The sequence below is a fragment of the Dipodomys spectabilis genome, unplaced genomic scaffold (genome assembly GCF_019054845.1).
Source record: "Dipodomys spectabilis isolate Male_0828 unplaced genomic scaffold, ASM1905484v1 ptg000115l, whole genome shotgun sequence".
NCBI lineage: Eukaryota > Metazoa > Chordata > Mammalia > Rodentia > Heteromyidae > Dipodomys > Dipodomys spectabilis.
Window position 1 is genome coordinate 15,537,611 of NW_024870792.1, and position 15,320 is coordinate 15,552,930.

The 15,320-nt window shown below is 37.8% G+C and overlaps 1 protein-coding gene across 1 annotated transcript in view; it reads left to right on the forward strand.

The window, feature by feature from the left end:
• The first annotated feature begins 2,157 nt into the window (after nt 1–2,157).
• The window catches only part of Ttn (titin), a 285,547-nt gene continuing 272,384 nt past the window's right edge, over nt 2,158–15,320 (forward strand). The window contains exons 1-6 of the mRNA XM_042688233.1: nt 2,158–2,366; nt 4,804–4,907; nt 7,452–7,655; nt 9,250–9,537; nt 10,296–10,381; nt 10,878–11,122. Coding sequence (XP_042544167.1) covers nt 4,817–4,907; nt 7,452–7,655; nt 9,250–9,537; nt 10,296–10,381; nt 10,878–11,122 — 914 coding nt within the window. The 5' untranslated portion in view covers nt 2,158–2,366; nt 4,804–4,816. The remainder of the gene's footprint in view (nt 2,367–4,803; nt 4,908–7,451; nt 7,656–9,249; nt 9,538–10,295; nt 10,382–10,877; nt 11,123–15,320) is intronic.

Below are 15,320 nucleotides of genomic sequence, written 5' to 3' on the forward strand. Positions count from 1 at the left end.
AAAGAGTCCAATCACCATTCTTTTCTAGATCTGCTTAGCCATCATCTAATACAATGCTAAGCACAAAGTTACCTTGCAATAAGTATTTGTTAAGTCAATAAATGATAGCATACAGAAATCATAATAAATAGTTTTCAGAACTGAACATATGCTAAATACTTACTAAATTACACTGAGTACAAATTTCAAAGAGAAAATCATACCATACATTCTAAAACTAAGTAGGCATTATATTTGAATTTCCAGCTGTTTGAGATTATCTGTGTGGCCCCTCCTTACTACTGGGGAACTAATTGGAGATCTTACTGTATTAGCTAACTAAATCTGACCAGCAGTTCATTCCCACTGAGCCAGTGTATTGTCTTCCAACTGTGGCATATTTAATTTTAAGATCAGTCCTTGTCATGATTGATATTGTTTGATACTGTTTATAAATCCAGTCAAAGCTCTCTTTCCCAAGTAGTATATCAGAACTTACTATCTTTTCCTTTTTTTCCTATCATTTCCTTTCTTGTTCCCATCCTTTTCCTTCCTTTCTTCCTTTATTTATCCCTAAATGCTATATGAGGATGTAAATGACCAAAGTAAAGATCTTGACAATATTTAAAGATCTGGAAAAGTCCAAGAACACTGGCTAGATAGCATTCTTAGTAAAACAAACCTTTTATTGTATATTTTAATATAGTTTATAACATATGGCCCAGGTTCCTGGCTATTGAGCTTCTTGAATTATGTTGTGTCATTATGACATAAGCATCAGGATTCTACTCAGTTATTAACTCTAGTTCTAAAATTATTAAAATGGTCTAGCTTTAGCTCCAGCAAACATTGTTTCCAGCAATGAAACAGAGTTATGGCTGATTTGATCTATGACAGGGTGGGAAGAGAATGAAGCCACCCATACATATAATACCACTTATACAGGAGCAAAATGTTTAAATAAGTGCCTGGTGTCAGCTTGTCAAGAGCTGCACAAATCAGTTGTTGGTAAATTTAAGCTCTGTTCAATGTTAATAAGTTAATCACTACATAAATAACTGCAAGGTATAAAAAGGAAGTTGAAAGGCCTAATATGAGGCCAATATATTTCAGAATATTTTTATTATAGGCATAGAGAAACAATTTAAAATTTTAAGGTTTTAGTCTATCTTATTGATAACAGTCTCTATTATCTATAAAGTCAGTTTTTCCTAAGAGTTTTATGCATCTCTCAGCTGAGCCTCATTATCAAGGTCTTTTGGTATGCACTTTTGCATTTGAAATATCCCTTGTCTGAAATGAAATTCAGTCCTAAAATAGCAACTATATCATCCCTTAGCTACTTCCTATTAGTAGCAGCAAACTCCAGAGATTAGTAGAGCAGCCTCTATGCATTGGGAAGATGAAAAAAAAAACTGTATGGATAATTTAGACCTAAGTCTTGACTGCTCATTAAAAGGCAGTGCATGTGTATTTGTAAATATTAATGTCAGACAAAAATGAAATCTGACAAAAGTGAAGTAAGTCATTGTTTTAAACAGACTAATTCTATGCTGAGTGCAGATTTTGCCTTTCAGCTTAAACTTTTGCAGAGCTGTGAAACACTCAACTCATTAATATGGCTTAAGTCTCCCCAATGTACAAGTGGATTCTAGAGAATGTGTATAGTACAAATGAGGTCCCTTCAATTTTAAGGTTTATAACCACTGATTTTTCAGAGAAGATGAAGCCTTAGGAGGTAAAGCTCTTGCTCTGCTGCATGATTGACAGGTCCATTTGGTTGGATGGGGGAGGGGCAAGGACTGGGAGCAGGGCCTGATTCACAGGGCTCGGTCTTCAGATTTGGGGCTGCTTTGTATAATCCTCCACATTTGCTACCTATTGCTACATCTTTGCTTCAAACCCTCATGGACATATCCTTAACACTGGAAACACATGCTCTTTACTCAACCTCCATGAGGTTCCTTTTAAATACATTTTCATTTCCATGGTAAAGCCTGTTGGAAGGGGCTAAATTTAGCACCGTCAATCAGAAGAACAGGTGGTTCCAGTGAGGCTACCAAATAGGTCCTCTCCCGTCATGCTTTCAGAAGGGAACCAATCACCAGGCCCCCTCGGGAAGATGTGGGGCTGTCAGCAGATCTGGTGGATATAAGGGCCGGCCAGCCCCTGGCTCTGGAGCAGTCGCGCATTCCCACCTCGCCTCGGGTGTAGGGATTGCATAGGAAAGCAAAACTACACAGTCAAGACTGTGTAGTTTTGTTTAGGTTTAGAGGCTCACCGATTCATGTCGGAGATGGTCGGAAAAACCAACTCTACATAGGACGTCGTTTCAGAAGCAACTTTGGGCTTAGTCCCACCCTTTTTAGGCGCTCTTGAGCAATCAGGTGAGTGGGAAGCCACTTTTCCTATTTAAATATTAGACCTACTTTCTTATTGATGTCTAGCTGCCGAGTGGTTTTGTACATTAAGTTCTTCCATTGGTGATTTTGACCCCCTACTTTAAATGTGTTTGTTAAATTCCATTTTGAAATGTGTGAGCTTTGCCTTGCTTTTTATTTTGAAATCAAATGGTTTCGTTAGACTGTCCGCACAGTCAATATTTCAGATTGCTGAAATGCACTTGACTTTCTAAAACTTGGGATCTGAAGTGGTGAGAGAAGTGTTTGCTTTCTTTTACAGACCTGATGTCTGTTGAAAATGTTCAAGGTTATATTACTCAGTGATAAAGCAAGACACACCAAGAATAGCTCTGATAAAATGCATGTGGTATCAGCTACACCCTGATGACTTTTTAAGGGAATCAACTGCTTGAGGTATCAGTTGCAGGCGAGTGACAGAACACTTGCCTGCTGTCACTCAATGCTGCAGAGTTTATTTTGGGAACATGACATTTTAGATGCATACCTTTCAGCCTGGTTAGACAAAGGCCTCTTTTTTAAAAAGCAAAGTACTAAAGCAACAAAATTCACCTAGACCCTAGACATAGGAGACTACTTTAGGCCATTTCATGACAATGGTTTAGAAATTTGGAATAAGCCTATAGCATTGTTTCCTAAATCACTCTGAATTTCCTTATGCATTTCAATTCAACTCACAATCTAGTTATATTGCATGATATGCAATAAATGTCAGTGCTAGGAAGAGGAAGAAATAAAAAGCTTTCAATTTCTAAATCCACTATAATTTATACCTTCCTGGAATTAGTTTACCAGTCTCTAATGTTGTTAATTGTTATAACAGTATTGTTATATTTCTAAGAGGATTTCTAGTTTTAGAAGGTATACTAGATTGTTAATAGGAAAGTTAGGAACAAAAAAAATTGTTTATCCTGAAGATAGCCTATTAGAGGAGAGATTTCTTGACAAAAGCTTCATGAAAAACCTTTCTAAACACTATATGAATTTCCTACATATGAATTTTGTCTCAAAAAAACTGATTGCCTTTACTTTGTAACTTAAGTCAAAAGTTATAGTAAGGTGCAGCATCAGCACCAAGAAGATTATTGCTCCTTATCGCTTTGGTGAGCAAAGACTTTCATGAAGAAATAGTAACAAAGCTATTGACAATTCAGAAATTGCCTTTTTATTTCAGAACAGTAGAAGAGTCATGTTGAATAATTAGGAATGTATGCATCAGAAATTTTTTCACAGAATCTCTGAAACTGATAAAATACTTTCTTCTACTTAGAAATAGATTTAATTACGAATTTTATAGTCATGATGTTGAATATTTTATGTTATAAAGCACAGGACTTTTCACTTCACCTCCATTTCCCACCAGGCTTCCATTATTCAGAGTTTGCCAATTGTTCCATGTTAAGAACTGAAGCCAATACTTTTGCTTTCAGCTCTATATTAAAAATTTGGCCTGCCTGTTAAATTTTTTTCTGAATGTTTTCTTCAACAATGGTAACATTAATTACACAGTTATAGCATGAAGAAGTATTAAGAAATAGAAAGCATTCTCTACTGTCTACAAAAGGTGTGTATATTTGATAAGGCTTGCTAAAGCATATAAGGTCAGTAAAGGAATAGTAAAGTCTATATATTAAATTTTGGTATTGATTTGAAGTAATCAGACAATGACTGAATTGATGACTATGAACCCATAACAGTGAGTGAAAATTATTGGGAAGTAAAACATATTTTAAAAATAATCGTCTCGTGTAGGGTGCCATTACTGCACATCTTCTACTTACATTAATACCTATTCAGGAGTCTAGAATCTGAGGATTGTGGTTCAAAGCCAGTCAGGGCAGGAAAGTCCATTAGACTCTTCTCTTCCATTAACCACAAAAAGCCAAAAATAGAGCTATGACTCAAGTAGTAAAGTACTCGCCTTGAACAAAAAAGCTCAGGAACAGCACACAGGCCCTGAGTTCAAGCCCCAGTACCAGCAAAAAGAGAAAAAAGAGTCTCTCATACATCAAATTGATGTATAGAGTCATCACTATTCACTGGTCACATTACTCTTCACTCCTCCCACGTTATTCTGGCTCTTCTTTTTTTAATTTTTTTTAACTCAACCTTATTTTTCACCATTGATAACACTAATAGATCACCCTGGAACATTTTTTAATCTGTTTGGTCAATTTTTCCCCCATTTCATCTTAAATGTGCTCATTTCTGTTAGTCTTCAGGTCATCTCCAAGGGCAGCTGTTCAAATCCAAGCCAAGATGAGGAAGGCCTACCCACACTTTAATGCCACTGAAGGCTAATGGAGCAATCCATTTGGAGAAATGTGTGTCTCTGTCATCTACAAAATAGCTTGAAGGGGGCCTTGGTGTTGACACACTCACTTATTTTCCTCTTCCTTTTCAGAGTGCCTAAAAAGATGGCTACTCAAGCACCGACGTTTACGCAGCCGTTACAAAGTGTTGTGGTACTGGAGGGTAGTACCGCAACCTTTGAGGCTCACGTTAGTGGTAAGTTCACACAGAAGTCCCGCTTTTGTTTCCTCTGCTTCCTCTCTAATAAAGGAATGTTTTTTTCAGAAGACTTGACACCAAGTTGAAGCCGTGTTTTCTCTTTGTAAAATTGTTAGAGTCATTCAATAAGGACAAAACCATTCACGAGATACTGACAAAAGCTGACAGTACAATGACTCGAAAATGGTTTATTCATAGTTATAATTCCACACAGCAAAAAAATTAACATTAGATTACAATTTGCTGTCAAAATCCAGCAACTATGTAGGAACGAATTTGAACATTCTATATTTGGATTCCACTACAGAGCCAGCCCTGCAGTCTAGAACCCTAGCACAGTCAGGTGCCAGCCACAGAGTTGCTGGGCAGATAGTGTGCACACCTGAACCACAGTTATTTTATATGGGAAATAACAGTATGTCAAGCCTTCCAACGAGGCATAATTATTCAGTGAGGAACTAAATAACTTCATTAAGCGATCCTAGTGAATAAAAGATTTTCTGATCATGTTGAAATGACAAAAAATAAAACATGTCAATAACATTCTCCCTAGAATTATATTTGTTAATTAAAAAAATTATTCTCAAGTCATTGTACAAAGGGGTTTCAGTTTAACATGTCAGTTTGTGAATGCAAGGCATCTTGATCCTACAATTTTATTTAAAAGGAAGTTCATCTATTTCTTCTTTTCCTTCTTTATAAATCAATGAAGGATAAGTCCAGAAAGTATATGTTTCCAGAAAGTGCATAATTTTAGGGGCCTATCGGCTTATGAAAAAAATGAAGATTTTAATGAGCTATATTGTAAATAATTTCAAAATTATCTAACCCTTGTTTTCTAGTATTGTATCTGGCTATCCAATATTACATGGATCAATTAAAAATATGCCTTACCTTTAATTCATGGTACATTGTCTTCTTTGTTTTTTTTTTAACCTTATGGTATGTAATAAAAAATAAAATAAGATTTCCTTTTATATTGCCTTTTCTATCTTATGCATCAATCTTTTCATAACTTAATACTTCATTGTGCATTGCACAAAAATCATATAATCATTCAGTTGTCTTTGCATGGAGACCAACTCAATTATCTTCTCATATAATGAGTTCTTAGTGACTTCTGAATGATTTAGTGATGTACCTCAAAATGTTCCATAACTCCTAAACTGAACAGATCACACAAGTGCTAATATTTTTTTAAATATACTAACATTGAGAGGGGTGACATTGATCAAGATGTATTGTATTCAAAAACTGCTTTGTTGAAAGACAATTTCTTTGTACAATTACTTAAAGATAGTTAAAAGGGAAAGGAAGGAAGAAAAGGAACAAAGAGAAAAAAGGAAGAAAAGTGAGATTAAACAAAACAAAATAAAACACACAATAGTCAGGATACTGAGATCTGAGGATGCAGTTCAAAGCCAGCCTGGGTAGAAAAGTCCCTGAAACTCTTATCTCCAATTAATCACATGCACACACACATACACACACACACACACACACACACACACACACACACACACACACACATACACACATACACACACACACACACACACACACACACACACACACACAGAGTTGGAAGTGAAAGTATGGGTCAAGTGGTAGAAAGTAAGCCCTGAACAAAAATACTCAAGGACAGCATCCAGGCCCTGAGTTCAAGCCTCAGGACAGGTACCAAAAGAAAAATAATATATATACCACCTATGAATTATTAGTCTCATAAACTCTTCATTTTGCCATAGGAAGAGATTGACTAAGAACCAACCCAGGGAAATTTTATTCAGTTATTTTCAACCCCTAGCTCAAGCATTACGTCAAACACAAAGTAAATCATTTCCTGAACTAGCCTTATGACCTTTGGAACACACCAAGTTTCAGTGTACTTAAAACAGCAGACCAGTGACATAGAGTTCTTCACTGGTAGATGAAGACTTTGGTTTTGCTACTTACAAGTCCAACTCTGCCATAGGTTTGGCTTAGTCACTTACATGAGACACTGCCTGTCTACGGTGTTTTTACTATGCGTACATTTGAAAGCAGGAACGCTCAGGAAGACAGTATCCCTGTGACACAGTAGAGAAAAACAGGTGTCGTCCTGCCTTTGTCCAGTGCAACTGTTAGACCCCTTGCAGCTTTTGCTCCCCAAGTGTTTCCAAACAAGACACCAGTTGCTTTATAATTAGCTTTCTTTCTTGCCTTTCCATTTTCATGATTTTAATGATGTGTATTAAATCATATTGAGCCCTGGGCAGAAGGGCAGGGGATGAAAATTCTTATCCTCTCTGTGCCACCAATGGCTGAGGCTCTTGGAGAATCACGTCTTCAGGAAGTAGAAGTACTGACTTCCACAGAGCCTTCCTAAGCATGTGGCCTGCAAGTTGATGTCTGGCATGTCACTGCCCGGTTGTCACATCATTGAATGGCTTTGCACACTGGCTTTTATCAGGGCAGGCAAAAGCCCTGGGCATGATGGGACAGTGCAGAGGACTTCCAGTACCCACTTGACTATACAGACAAATTGTTCTTTCCCTCCAGGTTTCCCAGTTCCTGAGGTGAGCTGGTTTAGGGATGGCCAGGTGATTTCTACTTCCACTCTGCCCGGTGTGCAGATCTCATTTAGCGATGGCCGCGCTAGATTGATGATCCCCGCCGTGACTAAAGCCAACAGTGGACGATACTCCCTGAGAGCCACCAATGGATCTGGACAAGCGACTAGTACTGCTGAGCTTCTCGTGACAGGTAGGCTGCCAGTGGCCTGCCCATCCCTGTGAGGGATCCAGACCAAGCACAGGGAGAGGCAACTCCTGACCTGAAGGAGGCGAAGTTGTTTGACTTAAAGAATTTGATTCTCCTTTCCAAATGCAGCACAAAAGTAGAAAAACACTGTCCTGGTACACATATTATACACTCAAAGGTATATTAAGGGAATATTTAAAAATCACGTTTCTGGGCAAGTACAAAGGCTTGAAACCTTGTTTACAAACCTAGCAGGTGGTACAAGATATTTACCTGGAATTCCCACAGGTTGATCTTGCCATCCACAGATGATCTGTAGACTGGGCAGCCATGAAAAACAACAACAATGCACAACATTTACAGTGTTATACTGCAAACATACTACAAAAAAGGCAGGCAAATATTTATTCTTCAAATGTATGGTTCCATTTCCCTCCCGAGATGTTCTCATCCATCTTAGAGGCCTCTCTTGTTTTTCTCCATCCTTCACTACCTGGGAAAATATGCATACCCAGATACTTTACACATTATATAACAGTATCTTGCATGAAACCCATGATGTTACTATATCTTCATCTGTTTCCAATCACAGGGCCAAAATACAAGCAACCCAAAGCTTGGAAATGGAAAACGGACTGACAGCATCTGCAATTATTTATTCAAAAACACCTCAAACTCACTCTTTCCATTTGTCTTATCAAAAATTTCTTTAAACAAAGTCAACCCCAAAGCCCGCCATTCTATAGCATTAGTAGCATGAAATCGAGTCATTATTGGGATTCATGTCTTAAATATAAACAAATATTTGGGTTATTTGAATAGTGATCAAATTGGAAAAGATTAAAGTTCAGTAAATCTCCAAGGCAGTATATATCCATTTTACTAAACACTGGAATTCATTTTAATTCAACTTAAAGTATGCAAAGATGTCTTAACATGTTAATTATACAAAATATGAGGTTAGGAAGTGTGGAAAAGATTCTCTAGAAATAGTACAACAAGCTCTAGTCTAGCCTTTAGGAGTTAAAAATGAAAGCTCATGTGCTGGCCTAGAATGGCTAAGAGAAACGAATTAAACACAATAAAATACATAGCAGGATAACATGGTGTGATCTGGCTCCATTCTTGCCACCATTTGGTGGGTGATCTGGGTTCAAGGACAGTCAAGGGGGTTGCATTGGTGAATCATCGCCTGGAGTTGAAATCTGAGCTGGGGTTGTTTAAAAATACCCTGGCTCTGCTGGCTCATGCCTGTAATCCTAGCTATTCAGGAGGCTGAGGATCATTGTTCAAAACTTGTTGAGGGAAGGAAATTCCATGAGACTTTTATCCCCAGTTAACCATGTAAAGAGCTGGTAGTAAAGTAGCAGAGTGCTAACCTTGAGCAAAAAAGCTTAGGGACAATACCCAAATCCTGAGTTCAAGCCTCAGTACACACACACACACACACACACACGCGCACACACACACACACACACACACACACACACACACACACACGCGCACACACACACACACACACACACACACACACACACACCCTAGGAATTTGATGTCTTCCAAGCCTGATTTTTATTTTCTTCCTTGGCCCTTGTAGCAGAGACAGCGCCACCCAACTTCACACAACGACTGCAGAGCATGACCGTGAGACAAGGAAGCCAAGTGCGTCTCCAAGTGCGAGTGACAGGAATCCCTACACCTGTGGTGAAGTTCTACCGGGACGGAGCCGAAATCCAGAGCTCCCTTGATTTCCAAATTTCACAAGAAGGTGACCTCTACAGCTTACTGATTGCAGAAGCATACCCGGAGGACTCCGGAACCTACTCCGTGAATGCCACCAACAGCGTTGGAAGAGCTACTTCCACTGCAGAATTACTGGTTCAAGGTCAGTGCTGGAGGTGGAGGAGAAGGGATTGGGAGAGACACCTGAGCTGGGACTAAGTGGGGGTCTGGCAGTTCATGCTGCCCCTCCTCACAGCCCTGGAAATGCCAAGATCTGAAATCAACAGCCGCCAGTCTATGGTTCTGGTCCTAGGAAGGAACTCAGTACTGAAGCAAATCTGCAGTTTTTAACCCCATCATCATAAACTGGGAACTGTTTAAATTGACATACCACTCGCAATAATGTGTGTGTGTGTGTGTGTGTGTGTGTATGTGTGTGTATGTGTTGAGAGAGAGACACAGAGAGAGAAAGACAGACAGAGAGAGTGTGTGTGTATGTACTGGGTCTTGAACCCAGGACCTTGCTCTTGATTGGCTTTTTTGTTGAAGACTAGTGCTCTACCACTTGGCCAAACCTCCACTCCCTACCTCCTGGGTGGTTAATTGGATATAAGAGTCTCACAGACTTTTATATACTCCTCTACCCCCAGTTTTGAACCATGATCCTCAGATGTCAGCCTCCCGACTAGAGGATTATAGGTGTGAGCTACCAGTGCCTGGCTGATAATGGCATTTAAATTTTCCTTTAAATTATTTTAAAGCTATCTATTTTAAAATCTAACATATCTATACAAAATTCAAAATGTTCTGCATTTGTCCTCACAGGTACACATAGAAATTTGTGTTAAACTTGTGGTTACAGTTAACAGTCTCTTAGAATAAATGGTTCTTTCCCCTGTCATTTTACTCATCTTTCTCCAGGTGAAGAAGTGGTACCTGCTAAAAAAACAAAGACAATTGTCTCGACTGCTCAGATTTCAGAAACAAGACAAACCCGAATTGAGAAGGTATTTTTAATTTTTTATTGTCCCTAAACCGTTGTAAAAAGGTAACAATTCAACATGTGAGTGCACTGTATCTTGACCAATGACACCCCTTCCATTATTCTCCCCCAGTTTTCTTTTTTCCCCCTATCTTCAATCTATTTATTTTGATTACTTTCTTTTTTTTAATTTACTTTTATCAAGGTGATGTACAGAGGGGTTAGAGTTACATACGTAAGGTAGGCAGCACACTGCTTGTCAAACAATGTTTGACAATGTTCTCCCCCATCTTTCTCAGCCCCTCCTATCCCTTCAAGTTGCCTGGTGCCATTTTCACACGTGTTCTTTGTCAGTGTTGGTCTACCCTGCCTTTCTTTCTCCATTAGTCTGCCCTGCCTCCTCTTGACTTCCCTGAAAATGTATTTTTTTAAGTCATGCCATTGCTGCCCAGCCTTCTAGCTTGTGTGCACCACCTTCCAGCTATTCCTCCTCAACATGGATTTTGTGTCATCTTTTCCAGAAGATTGAAGCCCACTTTGATGCCAGATCAATTGCAACAGTGGAGATGGTCATAGATGGTGCCACCGGACAACAGCTGCCCCATAAAACACCTCCTAGGATACCTCCAAAGCCAAAGTCAAGGTCTCCAACACCACCAGCTATTGCTGCCAAAGCACAGCTGGCTCGTCAGCAGTCCCCATCACCGATAAGACACTCGCCCTCCCCCGTCAGACATGTGCGAGCCCCAACCCCATCTCCAGTCAGGTAAAGATTCACTCTACATTTTTAAATAGGTTTCATACCATCACAAAAATGCAGCATGTCACAGAGAAGGTAAATTAAAAAGTTAATATCTACAAGTGAAAAGAAGAACTTGATAAACTCCATCTCTGAATTCCTAGCTATATTCTCTTCAACAAATAATATGATTTGGGAGCCAAAAAGTGGCAGAGGGAAATGAGAAGCAAGTTTTAGGATTTAGTCAGTCAGCCAGATCAGTTGTTAACAGCTTAACACAGAGCAGTAATTAGAAAAAGTGAAATAATCACCATGTAAATGCATCACTACCTCTATGTCAGACATCTGATTGACAGTCTACCTATACTGTCAGTTAAATATTCACAACACTTAAGAATTGTAATCCTCAATGTTATTGTAAGTTACTAGAGGTCAGGTAGTTAGAAGTCTTAGTTCTGTCTAACTGTAGATTTAAGAGAATGATCTCAAGGTGTGTTGTGAGATAATTACTTGAGATGTTCCTTATAAACCAAAAATAACTATCCAAATGCTCAGGTTAAAAAATAAACTTTGAAATATTTTGCATATTATTATGTTCGTTTTTTTTTCTAGAAATAAAGTGGATTTTTTATGCTTAGTGAAAATGCTTAGTTAAGTAAGCCTGTCTCATCAGAGCTCAGAAATTACACAATCAAGTGTAAATTACCCACAGCAACTGAAATTTTTGGATCTAGTTCAACATGATGATGCTTTTAATATGATCAACTAAAACATCTGCAAATTTTGAGCAAACAAAAAGGTATATCCTAATCAAGATTAATGGAATAAGAAACATGCAGACATAATATCTCTGCCAATAAAAAATATTCAGTGCAGAATAAGACAATAGTTGACCTGAAAATATTCAAATTTACTGTGAAATTACTATAATCAAAATAATATGATGTAGCTGGATGTAGCTCAAAGGAAGAGTACTTAGTTAGCTTGTATGAGATGCTGGTTCAATACCCAGCACTAGGAAAGAGAATACAAAATGAATAGAATAATACCTTCAAAGCAAATCAGAGAACAAAAATATATTCAAGTATACAAGGTATTTCTTTTAATTGTGAAAATACCCTTTGGAGGAGTTACAATTACAAGGTCAAGATAATGAGTACATTTCTTATCAAGCATTGTTGCCTCCTCCTTTGTTTCCCCTTCCCACCCTTTCCATCTCCCACCACCCTCCAGCCAAAGTGGTGGAGTTCGTTTTCGACATAACGACTTGTACATCTCATTGTTGCAATGGGTCCACCTGTATCCCTATTAAAGTATTTGTTTTTGAATTAAGTGATTTTCTGATTCCAGGAAAGGAGCAGCTCTTTTACTTAATAAAGAATACTATCAATTGGGGGCTGGTGGCTTACACCTATAATCCTAGCTACTCAGGAAGCTGAGATATAAAGACCGAGGTTTGAAGCTATCTGAGATAGAAAATTCTCAGAGACTCTTATTTCCAGTTCATCAGCAAAATGCAGGAAGTGGAATAGTAGCTCAAACTGAAAGCCAATTGAGAACTCCATGCTCTAACCTCAAGCCCCAGCATGAGAACAGAGAAAGAGAAAGAGAGACGAATGAATACCATCCCAATTGTTATCCACGTGGAAGAAAGCAAGCATAAACCTCTACCTCACATCATTTACAAAACAAATCTCAGATTAATTGCAAGGTTAAAAGAAAAAACTATAACAGAGACAGACAGACAGACAGAAAAGGAAACCATTTATAGGGAGAACTTTGCAAATAGATTGCAGATTCACTGTAGATAGATGGATGATAGATTTCTAAGGCATTCATTTCTAGAGTAGAGTCATAAATATGGCATATATATGGCACACACACACACACACACACACACACACACACACACACACACACATATGTATATGGCATATGCCAAAAGCAAGGTCACTGCTAGACCAAATAGTACATTTGTAAAAAAAATGTTTAATGTATAGTATCATAATAGCGCATAGCCTGTATAACTACAACATATTTATGTTTGACAAGACTGTAAACAAGAAAAATGCAAATCAGTCTGGAGGCAAGGTTAGCAGCACCTGGAGCTAGAATACCAAACACAGGGGAAAGTCCCACAAACTAATTTTAACAAAAAAAATACAGAATGGAAAAGTTACAAACTAATACAGAAGAGCCAATGTAAATGCCCCTAACTATATAAAATAAAGGCTAGATATTTTCAAATCTTTATTGTTTGGGGATACTTAAAAGTGAAAGCTACTGACAAGGTCTAATGTGAAATCCTAAACAAAAGCTCAGATTTAAAAGCATGTCTATCACTCAAATAAAATAGTGTTTTCTCAAGCTAACCCCAAGTTTTGCACACCATGAAATCCTAATCCAAGCCAAATGTTATCCCTCGGGGAGATAATAACCTTGCTGTATTTTACTTCCAAGGCAAAGGGTCAGTTAGAATTGCAAATTTATCCTGACCCCATGGAAGCATTTTGACCATCTTACTATTACAAGTTATTAGTAAGCATCCAGTTACATAGTCCTCCAAATTGACTTTAGAATAATTGGAAAACAGAAATGGCAATTTGTGGAGAAAATAATAGTTATCCCAGATAGACCTCTTCCTAAAATTCCCTAATCTCAAATTTTTCTGTAGATAAAGAAGTCATATTTCACTGAGTGAGGTGTGTGGTTTCTAGCTGTGACTAAGTGATTATTTTTTATTGTAAGTGCAGAAATAAGCACTTTCCTATAATGACTCAAATTACATTGATTTTCACAGTTACGCACTTACCTGTGGCTGCTAATCACTCATGTCATGCTAATCATGTCTTTAACTCTTTTTGAATGAAACCCACTTTACTAGGTACAGCCAGAACAAAGCACCAGAGGAAACGTGGACACGCCTGTCTCTTTGCCTTTCTTCAACTGCTGTAGGCCTTATGTCATTCTAGCATGGTTTTGTTAGATTTCCAAGGCAATCATTTTCAGAATAGAAGCATGTCCCTTACATAGCTTTTTAGTTTGATTATTGTTTCATTTATAAAATTTAAGCTAATTTTCACATACGCCAAAAAACTTCAAGAAAATGATTAAATCTTTTTTTCATGGAACAAGTTAATGTCATAATATTCTGTTAAATTACTCTATAATTTAGTGTAAAGAGCCATTGTAGCCTGAGCTTAATTGGAATGATTGTTTTGCCTATATTCAGTGTAAACTAAATATTCTATACAGTGCCAGGATACATTAAAAATGCTTATATACGTAAGTATGCAGTAGTCAAAATATAATGAGACAATACTGCCACCTAGAGGGAATTTATTGATTTAAAAATTAAATTCACCTTGATTTTTTTTTTTTTTTTTAATCTTAAAATAGTTGACCAATAGCCAGAATTATTGCTGTAAATGATCAGAAATTTCTTTAGGGGCTCTTAATGCCAACTTTTAGTGTCCATACTCTTTGATTCCTGCTGTTTGTACTTTAGATACACCTAAAAAGCAAACAATGAAAACTAATTGGTAAGAAAATACTCTATCAATTTAATTTTTTTAAAAAAATCAAAGAATCATTAAATTTCAAATTAACCAATTCCTACAGCAATTATTAAGGTTATTTAAAGGAAGTCCTCAATCCAGTACAATATGTATGGATATAAATAAATATGGGGCGTTAAAAGGAGCAGCCTCAAACTAGCATAGCTAAAAAGGTTAGCAGAACCAAAAGGGTTCTGTTTTAAAGAGCCCTACCTCTTGACCTGGATATTCACAAAACACAGATGTGTTAAAGTCATGGGACATCTTAAAAGAAGGGAAGGAGAGAGGGAAGCAGAGAAGGAGAAGAAAGCTCATTCAGCCTAGAGAGGCACAAACATTCCGGTTACAGAAAGCATTCTTCATCTACCACCTACCTGACATCTTTCCATTCCTGGCCAGAATTGGGATTAGAGAGAAACTTAGGGATGATTACTAGATTTCTGGTGCCCCTTCTTTGGCTATTAAAGAAGCTCCTGCTTCTGTTTGACCTCTCCTTCACCTCCCTCCTCTGCCCCCTTCCTCCCCACCACTTTTTTCCCACTGTGAGAAGGTGAGACAGGGCACAAAATTCTTTAAATGGCTTAGAATTAAATCTAACTATTTTACAGGGTTACAACAGATAAGGGGGGGAACGAACGCTTTGAGACTTAAATTACTTTCAAGTACCT